This window comes from Lynx canadensis, chromosome A2 (assembly GCF_007474595.2).
Source record: "Lynx canadensis isolate LIC74 chromosome A2, mLynCan4.pri.v2, whole genome shotgun sequence".
NCBI classification, from domain to species: Eukaryota; Metazoa; Chordata; class Mammalia; order Carnivora; family Felidae; genus Lynx; species Lynx canadensis.
Genome location: NC_044304.2, coordinates 141,490,616 through 141,511,860, shown reverse-complemented (window position 1 = coordinate 141,511,860; position 21,245 = coordinate 141,490,616). Strand labels below are relative to the sequence as shown.

The 21,245-nt window shown below is 34.2% G+C and overlaps 1 protein-coding gene across 1 annotated transcript in view; it reads left to right on the top strand.

Moving 5' to 3' along the window:
* Window positions 1–21,245, top strand: part of POT1 (protection of telomeres 1) — an 82,360-nt gene that overhangs the window by 44,744 nt on the left and 16,371 nt on the right. The window contains 8 exon segments of the mRNA XM_030308356.1: window positions 954–1,244; window positions 6,150–6,305; window positions 11,422–11,487; window positions 11,489–11,595; window positions 12,711–12,787; window positions 15,612–15,614; window positions 17,684–17,740; window positions 20,074–20,230. Of these exon segments, the coding sequence (XP_030164216.1) occupies window positions 954–1,244; window positions 6,150–6,305; window positions 11,422–11,487; window positions 11,489–11,595; window positions 12,711–12,787; window positions 15,612–15,614; window positions 17,684–17,740; window positions 20,074–20,230 (914 nt within the window).

Below are 21,245 nucleotides of genomic sequence, written 5' to 3'. Positions count from 1 at the left end.
GCAAGTGGAAATGTGACCTGGAAACTAGTCATTATGTAGTAGAACAATACTGATTCCAAACAGACTTTGCGGTAAAGATTCATTCGTAACTCAGAGGAAGTAAACGGAACACTAATAAGGTCAAAATAAGATGGGAAAAGAACAGTAGAAGAACAAAATTTTTAAAGAGCAAAAAGGGAGGGGGGGAAGATACAAAAGGAAAACAAGACAGTAGACTTAAATATAACCGTATCAGTAATTTTATGTAAATGGACTAAACATTCCTTTTGCAAGGAAAAAAAAAATAGACCAAATAAAAAAGCAAGAACAAACACCACTCCCTACGCAAAATGAAGACACAGGCAAGTTGCAAAACTGTAGAAAAGATATACCAAGCAAACAATAAGCATAAGGAAAATGAAATCACTATATTAATATCAGAATATTACAGATTAAAAGGGGGGGGGGCATTTCATAAAGACAAAACGATTGCTTTATGAAGATGTAAGCCTCATAAATGCATATGCATGTAATAGCAGAGCCTCAGAACGTGAAAGCCAAAGTCTTTGTCACTGTCTTGCCTCTCAGTCAGACTGATGAAACCTTAGCCTCTTGCGTTTTGTTCACTTTGAAGTCCTGTATTTTAAGTGTTCTAGTTTTCCTCGTAACATTCATAAGTAATTGTCACTATCCTTTTTCCTTTTGTAAATTATACCTTAATAAGAAAAGTAACAATTGTGAAAGTGCAAGCTTGATAGGATCAAGGAGTTGACCACCTAGACCTTTAAAAAATAGAAATAAATGTTACACAGTGGATCTTGATATAGCCTGGTTGATTTTATAATTTCATATGCTAATTAAATGAAATATATTAATTGCTTACATTCTTTATTAACTGTGCTGGCAAGATTTTATAATCCCTCAAGTATCTTACTTTTCGGGTTCTGCATCAGTAAGCTATTCTGTTTTCTTAGATTCAAGTATATAAAAAGGAGACTCAAGGTATCACCAGCTCTGGCTTTGCCTCTTTGACATTTGAGGGAACTTTGGGAGCTCCTATCATACCTCGTACTTCAAGCAAGTATTTTAACTTCACCGCGGAGGACCACAGAATGGTAGAAGCTTTACGTGTTTGGGCATCTACTCATATTTCACCTTCTTCAACATTAGTAAAATTGTGTGATGTTCAACCCCTGCAGTATTTTGACCTGACTTGTCAGCTCTTGGGCAAAGCCGAAGTGGATGGAGCATCATTTCTTCTAAAGGTAGGTATTTTAAATACTTGAAATTATAAGTTAGCACCACCTACATATCTATAAAGAGCTTATAGCTCAGCATTCTGAAGGAATAAGTATGCCCACTATTGTATTATATTAAGAACTTTAAATCTAACTTACCATTTTTGATGAGCATAGATATTCATGCAGCTCTACTCTTTTTTAAATTTTTTTTTTTTTTCAACGTTTATTTTATTTTTGGGACAGAGAGAGACAGAGCATGAACGGGGGAGGGGCAGAGAGAGAGGGAGACACAGAATCAGAAACAGGCTCCAGGCTCTGAGCCATCAGCCCAGAGCCCGACGCGGGGCTCGAACTCACGGACCGCGAGATCGTGACCTGGCTGAAGTCGGACGCTTAACCGACTGCGCCACCCAGGCGCCCCAAATGCAGCTCTACTCTTGAACTTCTCTTTTTTTATGCATCCAGAGAAAAATAGTATTGTCAATAGTTTAAATATAGTTTATGGTTTATTTATGTATTTCTCATTTTAATATTAATAAAATATGGAGTTGTTTTCTACTGTTATATTTCAGTTACAATTTTACGTATGCATATTTCTGCTTCCCTGTCAAGGTAGCCTTGCTTCTCATTTATTTTCTTGGCTCATTGATGTTGGCTTCTCTTCCCATGTCATTTCACTGCCTGCCTCATGGGTAGATCACAGATGGTTTTGAAGTGTTTATTTTTGTTCTTGTTATGTTTTGTTTTTAAATCAGAAGGATTTTAAAAAGTAAAGTAAGACCTATCTAATCTTTCTTTACACCTGCCCCAATTTACTCATGAATAGCTTCTGAAAAAGACAGTTGTCCAATATTAACCTCACCTACCCACCCTAGTCAGAATGCATTTAAACAAACACTGCTTCAGCTCCGCACCTATGGTTATTTCTTTAGCTTCTGACTCTAAAACAACAAGACAAGAAACTGTACCGTGGCACTTGGACAAGTATTGGGTTTAGCATTATTATCATTTATACCTTGCCCTTATTGAGGAGTTGGTGAAGATAAAAGTTATTGAATGAAATATGAAGTTTTTAAAGTTGAAAATAGCATACATATATACATGTGAAATACTTTGAGAAAAGTAATTACATGCTGTAAAAAAGGTAGGTAAGTCAAGTATGACATCTGAAGTTAAAGCAAAGTAAATCATCCAAAGTTAGAAGAAATCATAGGTCAACCAGTCATACTGATCACACTTTGGATACCCAAAGTGACATCCTTAACAGTTGAACATTTGATAGGCACTGAATACTTCCAATGGCATATAATATGCTGTGCAGAATATACTCCATCTTTTCACTGCTGTGTAGAAAATTCTTAAATTCTGGGATAAAATCTGCCACCTTTTAGCTGACATGGCAGAATGTACGTTCATTCTAAAGCAACAAAACATATGCCTGCATTCCATTTTTATAGATAGCCTTTTCAGATAAGTGAAAACAGCTTTTATGTAGATGTTATTTTAAAACACAGCATTCGGAAGTGAATGTAAGACTTTCTTGAAGACAATTTAAATCTCAGAAGTCTGTGTATATTCTTTGACTCCACAATTTTATTTTTGTAAATTTTCTAAATTTACTTCGTAAATGTGGAAAAATGAATTTAAGAGAATATTCTTTTTTTTTTTTTTTTATTAAAATTTTTTTTTTCAACGTTTATTTATTTTTGGGACAGAGAGAGACAGAGCATGAACGGGGGAGGGGCAGAGAGAGAGGGAGACACAGAATCGGAAACAGGCTCCAGGCTCTGAGCCATCAGCCCAGAGCCCGACGCGGGGCTCGAACTCACAGACCGCGAGATCGTGACCTGGCTGAAGTCGGACGCTCAACCGACTGCGCCACCCAGGCGCCCCAAGAGAATATTCTTATATTGCAGTAACAAAAATTAGAAAACTCATACTAACAATAGAGAATTAATTGTGTGAAGTGTTTCTGTATTATGGAATACTCTGTTACAATAAAATGACATTGTAGATGTATAGTTACTAAGATAGATATTTATAATATTCTGTTTAGAGATTAATGCAGTTTTATATACTAAAATGTATTATATGCATAGTAAAAATATATTAGGAAGAATATATAGCAATATTTTACTCATTACCTCTGGAAAATTGAATTTTGAGTGATTTGTTTTTCTGAGATTGATTTTCCTATCACACAGCAGAATAACTTTTAAATTATGTTTTAAGCACAAAAGGAGCCAGACATTATTCCAAGTGAGTTGTGGAAAGCATGGAATGCAACAACATAATTATTTCCAGTGTTTGGGCATCTGGTCTCATATCCAGTCTGAACATGGATATGATACCAATATTGATTCCTTTATTAGTAACTATGATACTAGTTCATTTTAATCATACCAGTAGACATGTTACACCAATAATGTATTAAAACAGTAATACACTGCAATCCATGGTTTATTTTAGAAATCAGAAATTTAAGGAATTAATTTTAGGATAACTTTAGGAAAATTACATTCCTCTTGGTGAATGTTCAATACATTTGTGAAAATGTTTAGCAAATTAATGTCAAATGTTTAGAATTAGAAGTATGCCTCCTTAACTTGATAAAAAATTTCTCTTGTAATCAAACAAAATATTTAGTGTTCAAATTTTGGAGTCAGTAATGCCAGGAACAAGACAAAAATACCCACTATTTTCTGTTACCTAATGTTTTTCAAGAAATCTTAAGAAATTCACTAAGAAAAAAAAGAGCTATAACTGTTTAAAATTTTTTTTATGTTTATTTTTGACAGAGAGAGAGAGACAGAGCATGAGCGGGGGAGGGGCAGAGAGAGAGGGAGACACAGAATCTGAAACAGGCTCCAGGCTCTGAGCTGTCAGCACAGAGCCCGACGCGGGGCTCGAACTCACAGACCGCGAGATCATGACCTGAGCTGAAGTCAGACGCTCAACCGACTGAGCCACCCAGGCGCCCCAGAGCTAGAACTCTTTTAAAAGAAAGAAAAAGAGAAGGTCATTAGTCACAAGATGTAAAACCCAAACAATGAACTGAAAGGCTACTTGGATTAATAAAATTATTCAGTGAGATAACTGGTTTAAATATTAGTAAAATGTAGCTTTGGTACCTATCAGTAATAAATAGAACATATACGTGAACAAAAGTTCTTTCAAAGTCACATCAACTGTGAAACAAGCCAATTCATGAAAGAAATCCCTGATATTCTGTGAAGAAATCTATAAAACTTCATTGAGCATATTCAAATATTTTTTTATTCTTTCTTAAAGAATAAAATGCCATTTTAATTAAAACCAAATTTTCTAAATTGACTGTGATTCTAAAATTTATTAGAAACATTAAATGGTCAAGAATAAAACAAGAAAAGCTTGATTAAAAAAACTCAGATATCTGATATTAAAGCATATTATGAAATTATAGTAATTGAAATTATAGTGTGATTAATCAAAAGATTAGGAACCTCTTACACTGTACATACAAGACATACATGATAATAACATAACATTTCAAATTGATGAAGACAGATTGCTAAATGGTGATTCTTATCTATTTAGAAAAGAATCAGATCTGTACATAAGATACAGATTCCTAACAGATTAAGTTTTGATACAAAATTACAAAAGTTCCAGAAAACATTAAAAAAAAAAAAAAAAAGACTTCTAGGTGATTAGAACTGAAGCATAAAAACAATGTAGCTACACTCTACTCTCTCAGCCCCTCCCCCAAAAGGCTGGGAGATTCATCTGTAAAGTTATTTTAAAGTCACAAAAACAGTATGCACAAAAACAGTATGAAAGAACACATTCCAGGTGGAGAAAAAAGTTCGTGACATACACTGTACCTGCTCCCAGAGTGTGTATCCTGGCTCTTTGAATAATTTAGGGAACGGTGAGTGACCCAAACTCAGTGATTGTTTATTTGAAACTTGGAATAGTCACCAACGTTATTCAGTACTTCCTCTGTAAGCTCACGCTGGCAGACAGCTGGAATGAGTGTATTCTGTTCAGAGAGCCTGTTTCTCTTGTCCAGCCAAATTTCTCACATGCAAGGGCATTCTTATCTCGTGCCAGATGTCTTTTGTCATACCCTTTTATAACAAAGCACAGCCATCTCTTCAAAGCCTAGCACAACACAGGCTAGCTCACACCCTAAGGATAGGGTAGCACATACTCCTCCTGTGCCCATGTTCCCATCCTCATCTTAATGTAGCATACGTAGCAATCCAAGATGTCCTCTCCTTTTCCAGCACCCGCGATTTTCATTCATTTGTGTTCATAACCTCTAACTTGAACAGAACGTTCCTATCTGTACTTTTAAAAGCCTCTTCCAAATGAAAACAAAGTGAAAAAATAAGCAAAGGTTAGAATACATTCCTGAAAGTTAGGGATTTATACTTAAGAAAATGAGCAGATGTAGTCATAAAGGTGTATTTTAAATTATTTAAAATAGCAAATCACCAGTACAGGGATCAGTTTAATAAATTTTTGTATATCCACAGCATAAAATGAAAGAAGCAATTGACGATCATATTTTAGAAAAATATTTATATTAGCTGATAAATTGCTCAACAGTAAGCTAAGAAATGCAAAGCAAAATATAATGCTTTTTCCAGTTAAAAACAGGAAAAGACACATAAATACACAGAAGAAAAAAAGATAAAGAAATTCAACAATGTGTTAGCACTTTTTTTCCAGGTAGTGTGAATTTTTTTCTTTATAGTTTCTACATGACCTATATCTATGTAGTCCTTTTACAACCAGAATATACACCATTTTTAAAGTTTAGCAGATATTTGGGGGAATACATTTAATACTTGTAAGTTATATTACCGGAAAATAATGTTCTTTTTAAAGTCTCCACTGTTGCTCAGAAAGATCATTAAAGTTTGCTTTTCCCTGTTATGGCAGGTATGGGATGGCACCAGGACCCCATTCCCATCTTGGAGAGTCTTGATACAAGACCTTGCACTTGAAGGAGATTTAAGTCACATCCATCAGCTACAGAATCTAACAATAGACATTTTAGTCTATGATAATCATGTTCAAGTGGCAAAATTTCTGAAGGTGATGTTGAGTAGCAATTGTTTTCTATTTTGTGTTTTTATAAATGTGGGGGTAAATCACATTTATAGATGATATTTGAGGTCTAGAAATTAACTCCAAATTTATTTTTCTTTAATTTTTATTTGTAAATGTATTTAAAATAATTATTAGAAAAAGGAAAATATTAGAAGATTTCATTAAATTATAATGGCTTGAATAACTTTTAAAAATTAAACAACATTTCCTGGATATTTTAAGACTCTACACAACTTACCATAAAGTAGTAAGGAAAAATGTTCTGGTATATGTTGTATAAAATGTTTGTAAACTTAAACATTTAAGCTTTATAAATTGGGTTTTGAAAATTTAGCCTACAACTTTCTACCCATTAGGTTAAGAATTGTTGATCCACCTCTAATATATGTCATAAATTTGTGTATTATACTGTACAGTTTATGTAGAATTTGCTCACTGCTTTTGAGGTTACTGTGTTTTTTTTAGGTAAAAGCTCCACTGTTGATATGTGGCACTTCTGGATTATTAATATTTAGGGAATATTTTCTTCATTATATTGTGTCTTTTATTTGGAAGTATCTTTTCTAGCACAATATGGCACATTATAACAACAGTGATAATAGCAACATTGTTAAACACTCTTCAGATGTATTTAGCACTATCCTGTGTAGTCAGTATTGTCACCATTCCCGTTTTACATATGAGAAAACTGAGGAGTCAGCTGTTAAGCCCAGATTTCACGGCTACTTGTGTGTGAATCTATAGTGTTTGGTTTCCAGAGCCAGTCCTTTTAAGCAGTATAAAGAAATGATTTTCTTTATTGCAAATAGCTTCGATCCTATCTTTAGGGAGTTATACAGCCTGCTTATAGAAAGTTATATGGCCTACTTATAGGAAGAAAACAGTAAAGTGAATTGCAGCTGTTTCAGTCTGAATTTTATGCCCAGTCTCCCTTGTAAATAAATGTTCTTGGAGAAGGAAATAGTTCCTCTAACACTGCGTTACAAATAAGCCCCCCCAGCTCATCGATAAATGAGGCTAAAGTCTGGGTCCAGGAGGGGTAATAACTGAACTTGCTTGTCCTTTATGTGTGTGTGTGTGTGTGTGTGTGTGTGTGTGTGTGTGTGTGTATACACGTTTTCATACCTAACAGATCAGAGAAAATTGACTGTTGAAAATACATTTTTGATGCTTCTCCCTGATTTTGTCTACACTGATTATTTCAAAAATACACATAATGATAGAGTCAATTCAAAGTCTTATTTTTATTTATTTATTTATTTTTTTAGCGTTTATTGATTTTTGAGACAGAGACAGAGCATGAACAGGGGAGGGTCAGAGAGAGAGAGGGAGACACAGAATCTGAAACAGGCTCCAGGCTCTGAGCTGTTAGCACAGAGCCCGATGTGGGGCTCAAACCCACGAACCTTGAGATCATGACCTGAGCCGAAGTCGGACGCCCAACCGACTGAGCCACCCAGGTGCTCCTCAAAGTCTTTTTAAAATACAGATAGAGTTCTTTTTTGAATGAAAAAGATTTGCATTTTTTTTTAGATCCCGCTTTCACAATTTAATTTCCTCTCTTTCCCTATGCTGCATTTATAAGTTTTCCTATTCCCTCTCACCTGTCCAAGACTTGAATAACACCTAGCACAGTGCTTTTCTTACAGTAAAGATGAAGTAAATAGTATCTGCTAGTGAATGAACAAATCAATGAGAGCTGTGAATTTTTTTCAGGTCCCTTTTTGTTTACCTTATCTTACCCACTAGAGGGTGCTCTGAGCGCACATTGCTAAGAAAATATAGGGCACTTAATCTTTTTCTAAAGATATAATATTACATTATTTATCTGCACTGTAATAGAAAAATGGAAGGGATTTTCTCTGTATAAGTAAGGCAACTGTAAGCTTTTAATGTATATTGACATCACATTTTATTTATACTAAGGAAACCTCTATACCATTTCATATTAACTTAAGAAATTCCCAGTCAGATGACATTAATACAAATGAATTCTTATCAACGCTTGAAGACAACTGTTTGAAATTGCATTTTTATACTGAAATACATGGAACACATGTATTTTTGTTGCATAGGAACAGGAAAAAATATATTTTTAATAAAGAGAAGACAGTGAAGGCAATCTAAGTATAATATAATGGGCTTTTATATGCAGTAAATTTTACAGTTGAAATCGCCCTTAACATTCTTCCTAAATTTTGCTTTTTGAGTGTTACACATTCACACATTCACAAACCCACCTATATGTGGGCACACACACATGTGCACAAGCACACACACATCACAGACTTTTTTGTCTAGAAATTAAAGCAGTGTATTTCTAATCCCCAGTCTTATCCTGACACAATTTAAACATAATTATAAAAATATATATAGTCATAATTATGTTTTGGCCTTCAGTGACCCAAGAGCTATATAGTTTGGTTATTTTCAGACATATACAGGTAATTAAAACTATTAAAGGGAACTTCTCCATAGTTTATAGGGAAGATTTAAATTATTTCTAAAGGGATAGTGATTTCTTAATAGCTACATTTGCTTTGCTTTTTTATTTTGCTAGCGGGAGGGACAGAGGGATAGGACAAAGTCTTCAGCAGACCCCTTGCTCAGCATGGAGCCCAACACAGAGTTTGATCTCACGACCAACCATGAATGAGATCATGACCTGAGCTGAAATCAGGAGTTGTAGGCTTAACTGACTGAGCCACCCAGGCACCCCTGCTTTACTTCCTTTTTGATATTCATTGAAAGGGATATTTATCACAATTTGTGAAAGTATATTTTTATAATTTTTGGTTATGACTCCCTCACTTGTAATTTTAGAATCTTATCACATTACTGACAAGACTAAGCAATGTGTGTCTATTATAGTAGAGCATCTGGCACATTTCATGGTATATTTAGCCAGCTTAAAAAAAATACAATGCTGCCTCCAGAAGGAATTTGTGGAAATAACAATTTGTCATCTTGATAGCCTATTTATATAAATAAATTCTTTCGTGGTCTTTAAATATTGTTTTATTATGAAATATAGTAGTGGAAAAGATAGTGTAATAAATACCCATGTGCCTACCATTCAAACTTAATATTTTTAAATGTTTTGCCACACTAATTTCAGGTGCTTTTAATTTTTAGGACATAAATCTCTACATGTTGAGTCTTCTTTGTACCTCTGCTCATTCTCATGTTTTGCTCCTTAGTATCTTTCTATTTATCCTAACATGTAGGTATATACACCCAGGTTTATTATGCTTTTATTTTAATAATGTACTTTTTTCTGAAAAATGCATAAGGTATATATATTATTCTGTAATTTACTTTTTTCTTTTATATTTTTAAGATATATCCGTGTTCATACAAGTGTCTGCGTTAATAACAGAGAGTCTTAATTATTACAGCTTTATTTTTAAATGATTCTACAGATCAAGCAAACCTTCCCCACCCCCACCCCCCACTCCCGCAGTTTAGTCTTCAAACTTGACTTGCTGTTCACGTCTGTATGCATTTTCAGGTCAGCTTTTCAAATTTCATGTAAGACACTGGAGATTTTGATTGAAATTATACTGATTTTAAAAATTAATTTGGGGGGGAAATTACTATCTTTATAGTGTTAAAGCTTGTTATTTATGAATATGATATCTTTCTCCATGTTTAGGCCTTTAAAAGCATTTTTTTAAAATTTACATGGAGCATTTTATTTAGAGGGAGGTGGTTTTTAATTTGTTTTTTTGTTTGTTTGTTTGTTTTGTTTTTTCCTTACGTGACCTCTTCCCCCAGCATGGGGCTAGAACTCAGGACTCCAAGATTAAGAGTTACGTGCTCTACTGACTGGGCCAGCCAGGTCCCTGCATGTTTTAGGCCTTCCCTAAGTGCTTTTTTTGTATGTGTACTAGTGTATTACCTACTTTGAAAAGGAATCACAGAATAATAAACATCCAGAAAAACTGAGATAAAAGTAAATAGAAATGGACTGTTTTTGTTTTTTTTTTTTTTTTCTTCTAGTATCTCACTTTAGAGACCATGAGGAAAACTAGTTTTGTCTTCTTTTCTTTTGGAGTTTTCTTTCTCTGACTCTTTTTACCCTGCTCCTCTGCTGTGTTGTAGATGTATGTCAGTGGAAGAAGTCAGAGAAAAAAAAGACCTAATGTCCTACTCCTTCTCACAAAAACATGACTGGGTTGGAAAAGGTTATGTAGCTTCTTCCTTGAGTAGGTGTCAATTTCTTTATAAACATTCTGCATCTGTCATTTTAAGTCTTCTCCCTTAAACACATACTCTATAGTCAAAGACATTTTTAAGACTAAATAAAACATCTAAAATTGTAGAATATTTAGTTAAAAATTATAATGTTTAGTTTTGTATTTGAACTCACAGAATGTATTTCACATTATGGTGATAAGAGTTCTTATTACAAAAGTTTTCTTTCCATAAAACTTGTGGAATAGGGGGATATTTTTGCTATTTCCATAGAACTTGTGGAATAGGGGAATATTTTTGCTATTATAGTGCATTAAAAAATATTTTCTAGTATTCTCATAATGAGAGTATTTTAGCAACCGTATTTAATGAAATCTTACCTTCAAGTAGCTAAAGCAAGTTAAGAAACCTTAAACAGGCTTCCAAATCAAATAGAGGGCTTGGGTTTGATTTAGGTTATAGGTTTCTTAACTAGTGTATTTTATCACTGCTAAGATTCAGTTTTATTTCACACTTCAGTATCTCTGAAATGTCTTTCATTGGAAAAAACATACGGATAGATAGATATGTAATATGCATATGTACATATACTTACATACTACATATACACATCTACATAAATACATGGGTCTACATATATGTACATATATACATATAAACGTGACTAAAATATACACGAACAGTATATGTATATACACATGTGCGTGCACACATAAAAACCATTTGGTTTTGATAGTGTCCTTGAGACTGATATTCAGTACACATCAGTATCGCATACCAGTATCCTTTCTAATAGGTCAACACTTTTGACTGTTGGTCTGTGCCCCATATTGTTGTTAAGTAATTTATGTATCGGAAATTGTTTGATTTTTCTCATTTTGAAATCCTAAATAATCTATTTTAGGTTGGAAGCTTCTTAGAAATTTATAGCCTCCATACCAAACTTCAATCAGTGAATTTGGAGAACCCAAGCAACATTGTTAGCTCTAGAGTTTCATCTCCATGGGGGTACCAGTTATGGCCGGGGAATCAGAGTCTTGCCAGAAAGTAACTCTGATGTGGATCAACTGAAAAGTAAGCAAATTATACACCTATTTAGAAGTTGTAAATAAGGTATTAATTAAGCTGATTTCCAAGATACTATTGTTCTGTGCTGGGGTGGGTGGATTTGATAAGTTCTTTGTAATCAATCCTCATAGGCTACTGTGCCATTATCCATTTGTCTAAATAGGTGAACCAAATGAAACCAAACTCAAGTGATTGCAGGTTCAAATAGCTAAACAGTAGCAGAGCTAGGGGTGTAATGTCAGGTTTCCAACAGTTCTTGTGCACTTATGTCTACTCTGTGTGCTTATTCTCTTCTTCCACCATGGGTCACATTCCCCACGTAACACCAACAGACAGTTGAAACTGGAGCTGAGCTCAAGTTTGGAAAACTTGATACATATCTAGAATTCCAAACGTACTTAGTCCTGCCATGAAAAAATAATTATCTTTCTAAAGTGCCTAGGACCAATCAAATAGGTAACAGAAATGTTTTAGAGTATATTTTAAAAACTTTGAAATGTGCCCAGAAAGTGAATAATGCCTTAGGTCCTGCTACATATGCAGTTCCCTTCTTTGTCAAGTGTTTCTGGTGCTCACTGTGTGCAGAAACTTTTTGACCAGGATTCTAAAGGAATAAAAAATAAATCTTCTGCATGTCTTCAAAGAGCTCTAGAAAATGACCTGTTCAGTAAGTTCAAATGAAATAATATTTTATGTTTTATATATTGAATAGTATGACTTTTAAAGCCAATTAAATTAGCTATTTTAATAATCTTCTATCAGTTGTACTTCTTTATTTCTCATATTTCCATATATAGAGCATAGTATTTTACTTTTTGAATCCGGATAAGATTGGTTCTGACAGAATGCTATCCAATAATCCCTGGTTTACTTTTGTTTGCTGTATTTCATCATCCTACTGTTTCACTCATCTTTGTAGAATCAGGTTTTTTAAATTGGGGGATCTTAGAACTCCCAGATGCTCTGAAGAAAGCTGTAGACTTTCTACTGAAGAAGCTGTACTACACACATACGTAATTTTTATACCATTTCAGTGATTTCTTATATTCTAAGGATAGAATGGAACTGATCATATTGACTTTGTTTTATGCAATTTGATTTGAAATTATATTCTTTCCATTATAGGGTTTTAGAATCTGCAGATTTGACAGCCGGTCAGTGTTTTGATGGTATATGTCAGTCAGAACATGAGGACAGCTTTCGTCTCTTTCAAGTAAGGACAGTTTTTAATGTTAACAGTTTTAGGTCTCTGCTAAGTAAAATGGCTTTATCAATCAATATTCTCTTTTTTGAATATCTTCCCATCTCTGCCTCTTTCTCTTTTTTGTTAAATCCATATTCATTGTAAAGGAATAGGCTAAATCTTTACCTGTGTCCTATGCAAAGTAAACATTATTCTTCCCTTATTGTGTAATTGCATTTTCAAATTGGGATGGTAAGGATTACTTGATTTGTGATATATGTAGTATTTATATGTATATATTTATATGTGTATGTATATATATTCATTAAAATTTTGTATTTCCTAGGCAACCATTTTGCTTGTCAGTTTCTAATATGAACAGTGATTGTTTTTGCTGCTTTATTTCAAAGAGCTCAATTATTTTTTGATCATATATATTTCAGAGATGCATATAGATCCCAGTCTTTATCAAGTTAATCAAGTACCTAGATACAAGATCTTAAACACACACATAGTTCTGTATTATATATTATATTATTGTATACTGTTCAAATCTAAATTTTAAAAATCTGCAAGATTTTTGTCCTTTACTATTTTGCCTTACTGTCTTAATGTACAAGGGTACATTCTGGGACCTAGAATCTATGCCATTTATATATACATACATACACACACACACACACACACACATATATATATATACACACGTAAGTTATATATAAATATAATTACATGATATATATGTGTATATATACACACACACACACATATATTTACAATCTATTTTATGAGTATTTTTTTTCTATACTAGTAATAACAAGCATTAAAATTAACATGTATTGCTTGGTGTAGGAACTTACTAAGTGCCTACATGCATTATCCTAACAGTATTCCTTGAGGTCGAAATTGTTTTGTCCCTTTTACAGAAAGGAAACAAGCTTTGAGTGACAGGGGTCGTGTAAGTCACTCAGGGTTACTTAGCTATTAACTAAAGGCAAAGTCAGATTCAACTGCAGATTATTTGATTTTTTCGTACCTTTTTTTTTAAGTTGAGAGAGAGAGAGAGAGTGCGAGCAGGGGAGGGTAGGGAGAGAGAGAGAGAGAGAGAGAGAGAGAGAGAGAGAGAGAGAGAATCTTCATCAGGCTCCATGCTCAGCACAGAGGTTGATGCAGGGCTCGATCCCACAACTCTGGGATCATGACCTGACCTGAAATCAAGAATTGACATTCAACTGACTGAGCCACCCACGTGCCCCTGATTTTTTGGACATATTTTAAATTTATTTCTTTATTCTCTCTGCCTTAAACTCTCCACATTTCCTAGCACCTAGCCAGATCTGTGATTAACTACAATTAGGAGGGCAATTTACTTCAACTGACAGTCATTTGGAGACAGCATAATTTGTAATTACACTTTTTGAAATTTCTTTTCTCCTTTTTCAGAGATTTTTAAATTATCTTTAAACTATAAAGTTAATAATACATGTCATGATACCAAGTGACACAGCTTCCTCATGCCTTTATGCCCACTACTGAGGCAATGTTAACAGTTAGTGTGGTTTCTTCAACACTTTCATGTTTATAGAAATATATATGCCTGTACATTAACAGATATGACTTTCCCCTCTGTTTAAAATATTTTAAAAAATGGGACATACTACATAGTTGCTTTGTCAGTGTATCATAGATCTCTTCCTGGGCTAATCCATCTTAAACTCATTTTATTGTATTTTATTTTATTTTATTTTATTTATTGTATTGTATTGTATTGTATTTTATTGTATTTTATTTTTTTTAATTTTTTTTTAACATTTACTTATTTTTGAGACAGAGAGAGACAGAGCATGAACGGGGGAGGGTCAGAGAGAGGGAGACACAGAGTCCAAAACAGGCTCCAGGCTCCGAGCTGTCAGCACAGAGCCCGACGCAGGGCTCGAACTCACGGACCGCGAGATCGCGACTTGAGCCAAAGTCGGCCACTCAACCAACTGAGCCACCCAGGCACCCCAAATCTTAAACTCATTTTAATAGTTGCATACTGTTTTGTAATGTGAGTCTAACATTATAAATGTAGTTATTTTCCATTTGATACACCTTCAGGTTTCCAGTTTTTTGCTCTTACAAATAATGCTTTAATAGCTATCCTTGAACAATTATAAATTCCTGCTTTTCTTTCTCTAAAATAAACTCCTAAAAGAGGAGTTGACAGATCAAAGGATAAGCACATCTTTTATTTTATTTTTTTTTTAAAGTTTTTTTCAACGTTTTTATTTATTTTTGGGACAGAGAGAGACAGAGCATGAACGGGGGAGGGGCAGAGAGAGAGGGAGACACAGAATCCGAAACAGGCTCCAGGCTCCGAGCCATCAGCCCAGAGCCCGACGCGGGGCTCGAACTCACGGACCGCGAGATCGTGACCTGGCTGAAGTCGGACGCTTAACCGACTGCGCCACCCAGGCGCCCCATACACATCTTTTATTTTAATAGATGCTGTCAGATTATATGACAAAATGCCATAGAATTCATATGCAAATAGCAGTGTAGCAAATATAAGGTGATATCTTACTTAGTTTCCTTGAGTACTTGGGAAATAGAAAATATTATATATTTTATCAGCCCTTTTTACTTCCTCTTCTTTGAATTGTCTGCTCTTACCTTTTACCTGATTTTCCACTGGGTTTTTAAAATTATTTTAATCAGTTTGAGGGAGACCATATATATATTTTACACATAGTTTCTCTGATTTTCTTCTTATTCGACTGCTTTTAAGGTTTTTACAATTGTTTTCACTTCATGCAGAATGGCTAATACTGGGTGATCAGATTCATTGAAATTCTACTTAGCCAGCTTATGATGTCCAGTCAGGTTCTCTTGTCATGAATTCTTATGCCATTTATTAGTGATGTTGAGGAAGAAGGACTATTAATGCATGTTTGTGTATGATGCCACATAAAAAAATTATAAAAACATACTATAAAATTGTTTCTAAGTTTATTTATTTTGAGAGAGAGTGTGGGGGGAGGGACAGAGGGAGAGGGAGAGAGAGAGTATCCTAAGTAAGCTCCACACTGTCAGTACAGAACTCAATATCAGGCTCGATCTCATGAACTGTGAGATCATGACCAAGAGTCAGATGCTTAACCACTGAGCCACCCAGGTGCTGCCCAAACATACTATGATATGCAATAGAATGTAAGCCAAAGTAATTCCAAAATATGGATACTTTTTTAGTCTCAAATTCATTTTAGAAAGCACTATTAAAACTTACTGCTATGTTCACTTCCTTTGCTTTCTTGTTTTTTTAATTTTTTTTTATGTTTATTTATTTTTAAGAGAGAGACAGAGTCAAGCAGGGGAGGGACAGAGAGAGATGGAGACACAGAATTGAGAGCAGGCTCCAGGCTCTGAGCTGTCAGCACAGAGCCTGATGTGGGGCTTGAACCCTTGAACCGTGAGATCATGACCTGAGCCAAAGTCAGACACTTAACCGATTGAGCCACCCAGGCACCCCTCCTTTGCTTTCTTGTTAAAGTAAAATCCTATTTTATGGTGTTCATCAAGCCATCATCTTATTAAATTTAATAACTTTATTGTCTTATCCACTTCTCCATTTATTTCTTTCACAATGTGTTTTTCCAAAATAATAAAAATTTTCAAACATGCAGAAAAATTGGAACGGTTGTACAGTGAACACTCATATACCTGCTCTCTGGATTCTCTTTGTTCTGTCATATATTTCTCTCTCACTCTCTCCTAATCAACCCATCTTATAATTTGATCCATGTCAAAGTAAGTTGCAGAAATAAATACACCTCCTCAAAACTTCAGAATAACATCATTAACTAGAATTCAATATTTGTTGATGAACCTTTTTGATTTTTGACGTAAAGTTAAACGCAGTGGACAACTGAAGTGTACCATTCCACAAGTTCTGGCTAATACATAAACCTGTGTAACTTAAATCCCTTTAAAAATGTAAAATGTCACCCTTGTTGCAGGAAGTTCCCTCATGTTCCTTCCCATTCAGTCCAACCCCAGAAGTTCTGATTTTTTTCCACCATAGATTGTCTATAACTTCAAATAAATGGAATAATATATTCTCTCTTATGTACTGTTTTTGAAATTCATCTGTATTGCCTCTATCGCTAATTCCCTTGTAATACCCAGTAGTACCCTATGAGGTAGACATTGTTTTTAATATGAATTTCCAGTCTTTGCACCATTAGTTTTTTTGTTTTTTTGTTTTGTTTTTTGTTTTTTTCTATGAGATGGCTTGGGTGTCTTTGTCAAAAATCAAGTGAGTGTAAATGTGGATTTATTTCTGGGTTTTCCAGTCAGAAATACTTCATAGTATGGTATGAAGTAAACTTTTTTCTCCTTATACTAATTTCCAGTTTTTGTAGCACCAGGGTTGTGCTTTCCCTTTGGGTTGTTTCCTGCTTTATCAGAAATCAAAGTGACCATGTAAGTGCAGGTTTATCTCTAGGCTTTCTATGTAATTCTCTTGATATGCTTGTCAGTTTTTATGCCAATATCATATTGCCTTGATTACTGTAGCTTTATAGTAAGTCTTTAAGTCAGGTAGCAAAAGTCTGCCAGTTTTATTCTTTTTCAGAATTATATTTTATATTCGGGATTCTTTGCATCTCCACTTAAGTGATAGAGTCTCTTATCTTTTACTGTAATAAAGCCTCTGCAATTTTGATTAGGATTATATTGACTCTGCAGATCAGTTTGGGGAGAATTGATGCCTTAACAAACAGTTTTGAGCCTTCTAGTCCATGAACATGGCATGTTTTACTATTGTTTAGATTTTCTTCAGTTCTTATCAACAATGTTAATATAGTTTTCAGTTCCATATGGAATTTTTCATGGATCTTAAAACTGTATAATTCTTCCTTTTTCTTTCCTCTAGGCTCTGGATCAGTATCACTATATGAGGTAGAAAGATGTCAGCAACTATCAGCTACAAGTAAGACTATGTTTCATTTTTGAAATAAGGGTGTAATAGTGTGCATAATAAAGTCTGTCCTTACATTTATCAACTAATTTGTTCCTATATATTATTGAGAGCAGATATCCATGAGGGCAAAAATATACACATATTTATCTTTCATTTCCGTGCCTCATCCTAACTGGCATAAAATGGAACTCAGAAAGATACATGTTTTTACTTTGAACATATATTTTAAGTCCTACAGGTATGAGGTTTGTAAAACATATTCTGCTATTTAACAGTGCAGTGGGGCTTATTTCATTTTGAGAATGTGATAAAATATATGACATAATTTTTATCTATTCACACTATGAATTTAGCGATGTGCCCATAAAGGCAGTATACCCCAAAACTTTAATGTTAGCAATGATAGTAAATCTGTCAGATGCCCTCTTTTTGTTAGTTCAGCTAAGATGAAAAAAATTAAGAAAAAAATTTTTTAAGCACGAGGCTATTAAATGAAGCTCTATAATATACTATTATAATAATGTGAGTTTCTCATTGGAGAAAGAACATGTAACTGTGAAATGAGGGAAAGCCAGAAGAAAGAAACTTGTGGTGTTGTACTGGAATAAGAAGGGTCAGTATGGACTCATGATTTTATAAATAAATGTAGAAATAGATGTAGATGTCTGTGTGTGTGTGTGTGTGCAAATATATACATATGTATATATGTATACATTTATACATGTGCAGGTGCGTGTGTGGAAGTATAAGTGTGAACACATTTGCATGTATATCCTATCTCTGTCCAGTTAAAGGGCTTCAAAATAATGGCAACCCAATAGCAATGGATGCACCTCATGCACAGATCTTGGTTTATAAATGATATTCCCCCTTAAAAAAGAATCAGGGTTGGGGCGCCTGGGTGGCGCAGTCGGTTAAGCGTCCGACTTCAGCCAGGTCACGATCTCACGGTCCGTGAGTTCGAGCCCCGCGTCGGGCTCTGGGCTGATGGCTCGGAGCCTGGAGCCTGTTTCCGATTCTGTGTCTCCCTCTCTCTCTGCCCCTCCCCCGTTCATGCTCTGTCTCTCTCTGTCCCAAGAATGAATAAACGTTGAAAAAAAAATTTAAAAAAAAAAAAAAAAAAAAGAATCAGGGCTGCTTGGAGAGATAGCAGGCTCCAGGATTGGGACAGGAAAATTACAAGATGAATCCAGAACATCTTGTTGTGCCAGAAGGTAAAGAAGTTCTCAGTTAATTATGGAGCATGTCAAATCTGATACAATTTGAGCATCAAAATAAAAAATACTAGTGATGGAGTAAAACCGAACAGTAGTAGGGATCCATTAGTCCGTGTGGATAGTAAATAAAAGAACAAATGAATGAATGAATAAGTATGTGCGATTGAGTGGAGAGCTCCTAGTTATAATAGAATGACAGCTAACAAATGTAAAAGGAATGATGAAGTTAGGAAAAAAAATCATTCTGCAACCATGATAGTAATAACTGACTTAGTTGTAAATCACCAGTGGGTCCTAAACTAGCAGGATCCTAAATGTTTACTGAGGAGTGAGATACTTCTATTTCCCCAAGTACTTTCTTATTAGTTATAAAGGGGGAAATAATAAATTTATAGTGGAGAAGAAACCTGTTGAACACCACTATAACCAAGTGAGCCAAGTCAACATCCCCAGGAATGAAAACGCTGGTGACTTGTATGCCTCTTGTTCCGATGCAGAGAGGGACGCCTGTAACACTTGCAGTATACTAGACTGCCAAAAGGGCATAATCTGTATCTGACCATGAGCAGAACCAGACACACCCAAGTCAATGGCCTCTGCTCAAATATATCAGTGTCATAAAAGACCAAGAAAAGCTGAGGGACCGTTCTACATTAAAGGAGTCCAAAGAGACAGGAAAAATAAATGCAATGCATGGTTCAGGACTGGATTCTGGACCCAAAAATAAAGATCTAAGGAAGAACATTATAGGGACAGTTGGAAAAATTTGAATAATGTCTGTTGATTCAGTGATAGTGTTACATATTCTGAAGTTGAAAATTGCACTGTAATATGCCAATCTTCAGAATCTTCTGAAATACACACTGAAGTATTTAGGGATAAAAGAGCATGATATCTGGAAATTATTCATAAGTGATTCATGTATACATATGAATATGTAAGGAGATATATATGGAGAGGGAGCTACCAGATGGAGATGATGACAAATGTGGCAAAATATTAACAAGGTTGGCAATAGAACTTAAATAATTCAGTTTTATTGTATCTGGTGTAGGGGAATTCGTATTATAAATACTCTTATTATTCTTGTAGGTTATTCTGACTTAATCTAAAAATTATTTTTAGTACTTACAGATCATCACTATTTGGAGAAAACCCCACTATGTGCTATTTTGAAACAAAAAGCTCCTCAACAGTATCGTATTCGAGCAAAATTAAGGTCATATAAGCCCAGAAGTCTCCTTCAGTCTGTTAAACTTCATTGTCCTAAATGTCATGCACTGTAAGTATTTTCTGTAATAAAACGGAAGTTTTTATTTCATAATTTTGTGAATATACATTTTCATATATACCAATCAGTTTAAGTCCTGGCAGTGTGTAAATTGTGACTTTGTATATTATATTTTGAAACAGTGGTAACATTTTTAAGAGAAAATACTAAATTCTTAGTAAATCCTTCTGATGTTTCTTAGTAGTAATAAATAAAAGTGGGTGCTGTTTTCAGATCTAAATTCAGTTTAGTAGTTTTAATACATGCATGAATACATACATTTATATATTTATATAAAATAAATTTATATTAGAATGATTATGTACTTACTAACTCAAGACATTCTGAATTTATTTTTAATCTTTTTTCTTTTTTATGCAATTTGACTGTCTTCCCTTTAAATATATAATGTGTAAATATAGTACATTTCCTTTATATTTGTGTGTGTGCATGTGTGTATATATATTATAAAATTATATAATTACATAGTCCATTATATTTGTGTATATAAATATAATTTGTGTATGTACATTAATATATGTATATTTTGCCTTCCACAATCTAAGTATAATACTATTTGTAGACAGTTTTGATCATCAAACTTTAAATAAAATGGGGACCATCTTCTACCCATTTGAGCTTAAAATGATGGTCGGAATTAAAATATAAATACAGATTTTATATAATTGTTGAAGAATTATTAAATTACAGTTTGTTAAATTCTGTAAAGTCATATAGCTTTGCCAAACAAAACTACCGTCTATGAGCATTTTTTTAGACAAATAAGAGAATCACGTCAAAAAGGTGAAGTGGTGTTACCTGAAGTTACACAGCTGGTTGGAGACAGAACCAAGGCAAGGACATAGACATTTTGGTTCCAGATCATGCCATTTCCATTGTATACATACTTTACCACGTGACTTTTTAAAATTATTAGTCTAGGTTAAAAGGAATTGAAAGGAGTATTGGTTTGTAAAGTGGGTGCCCTGTGAAAGAGATTACTTAGGTGGTAAGTGGATATTTAACA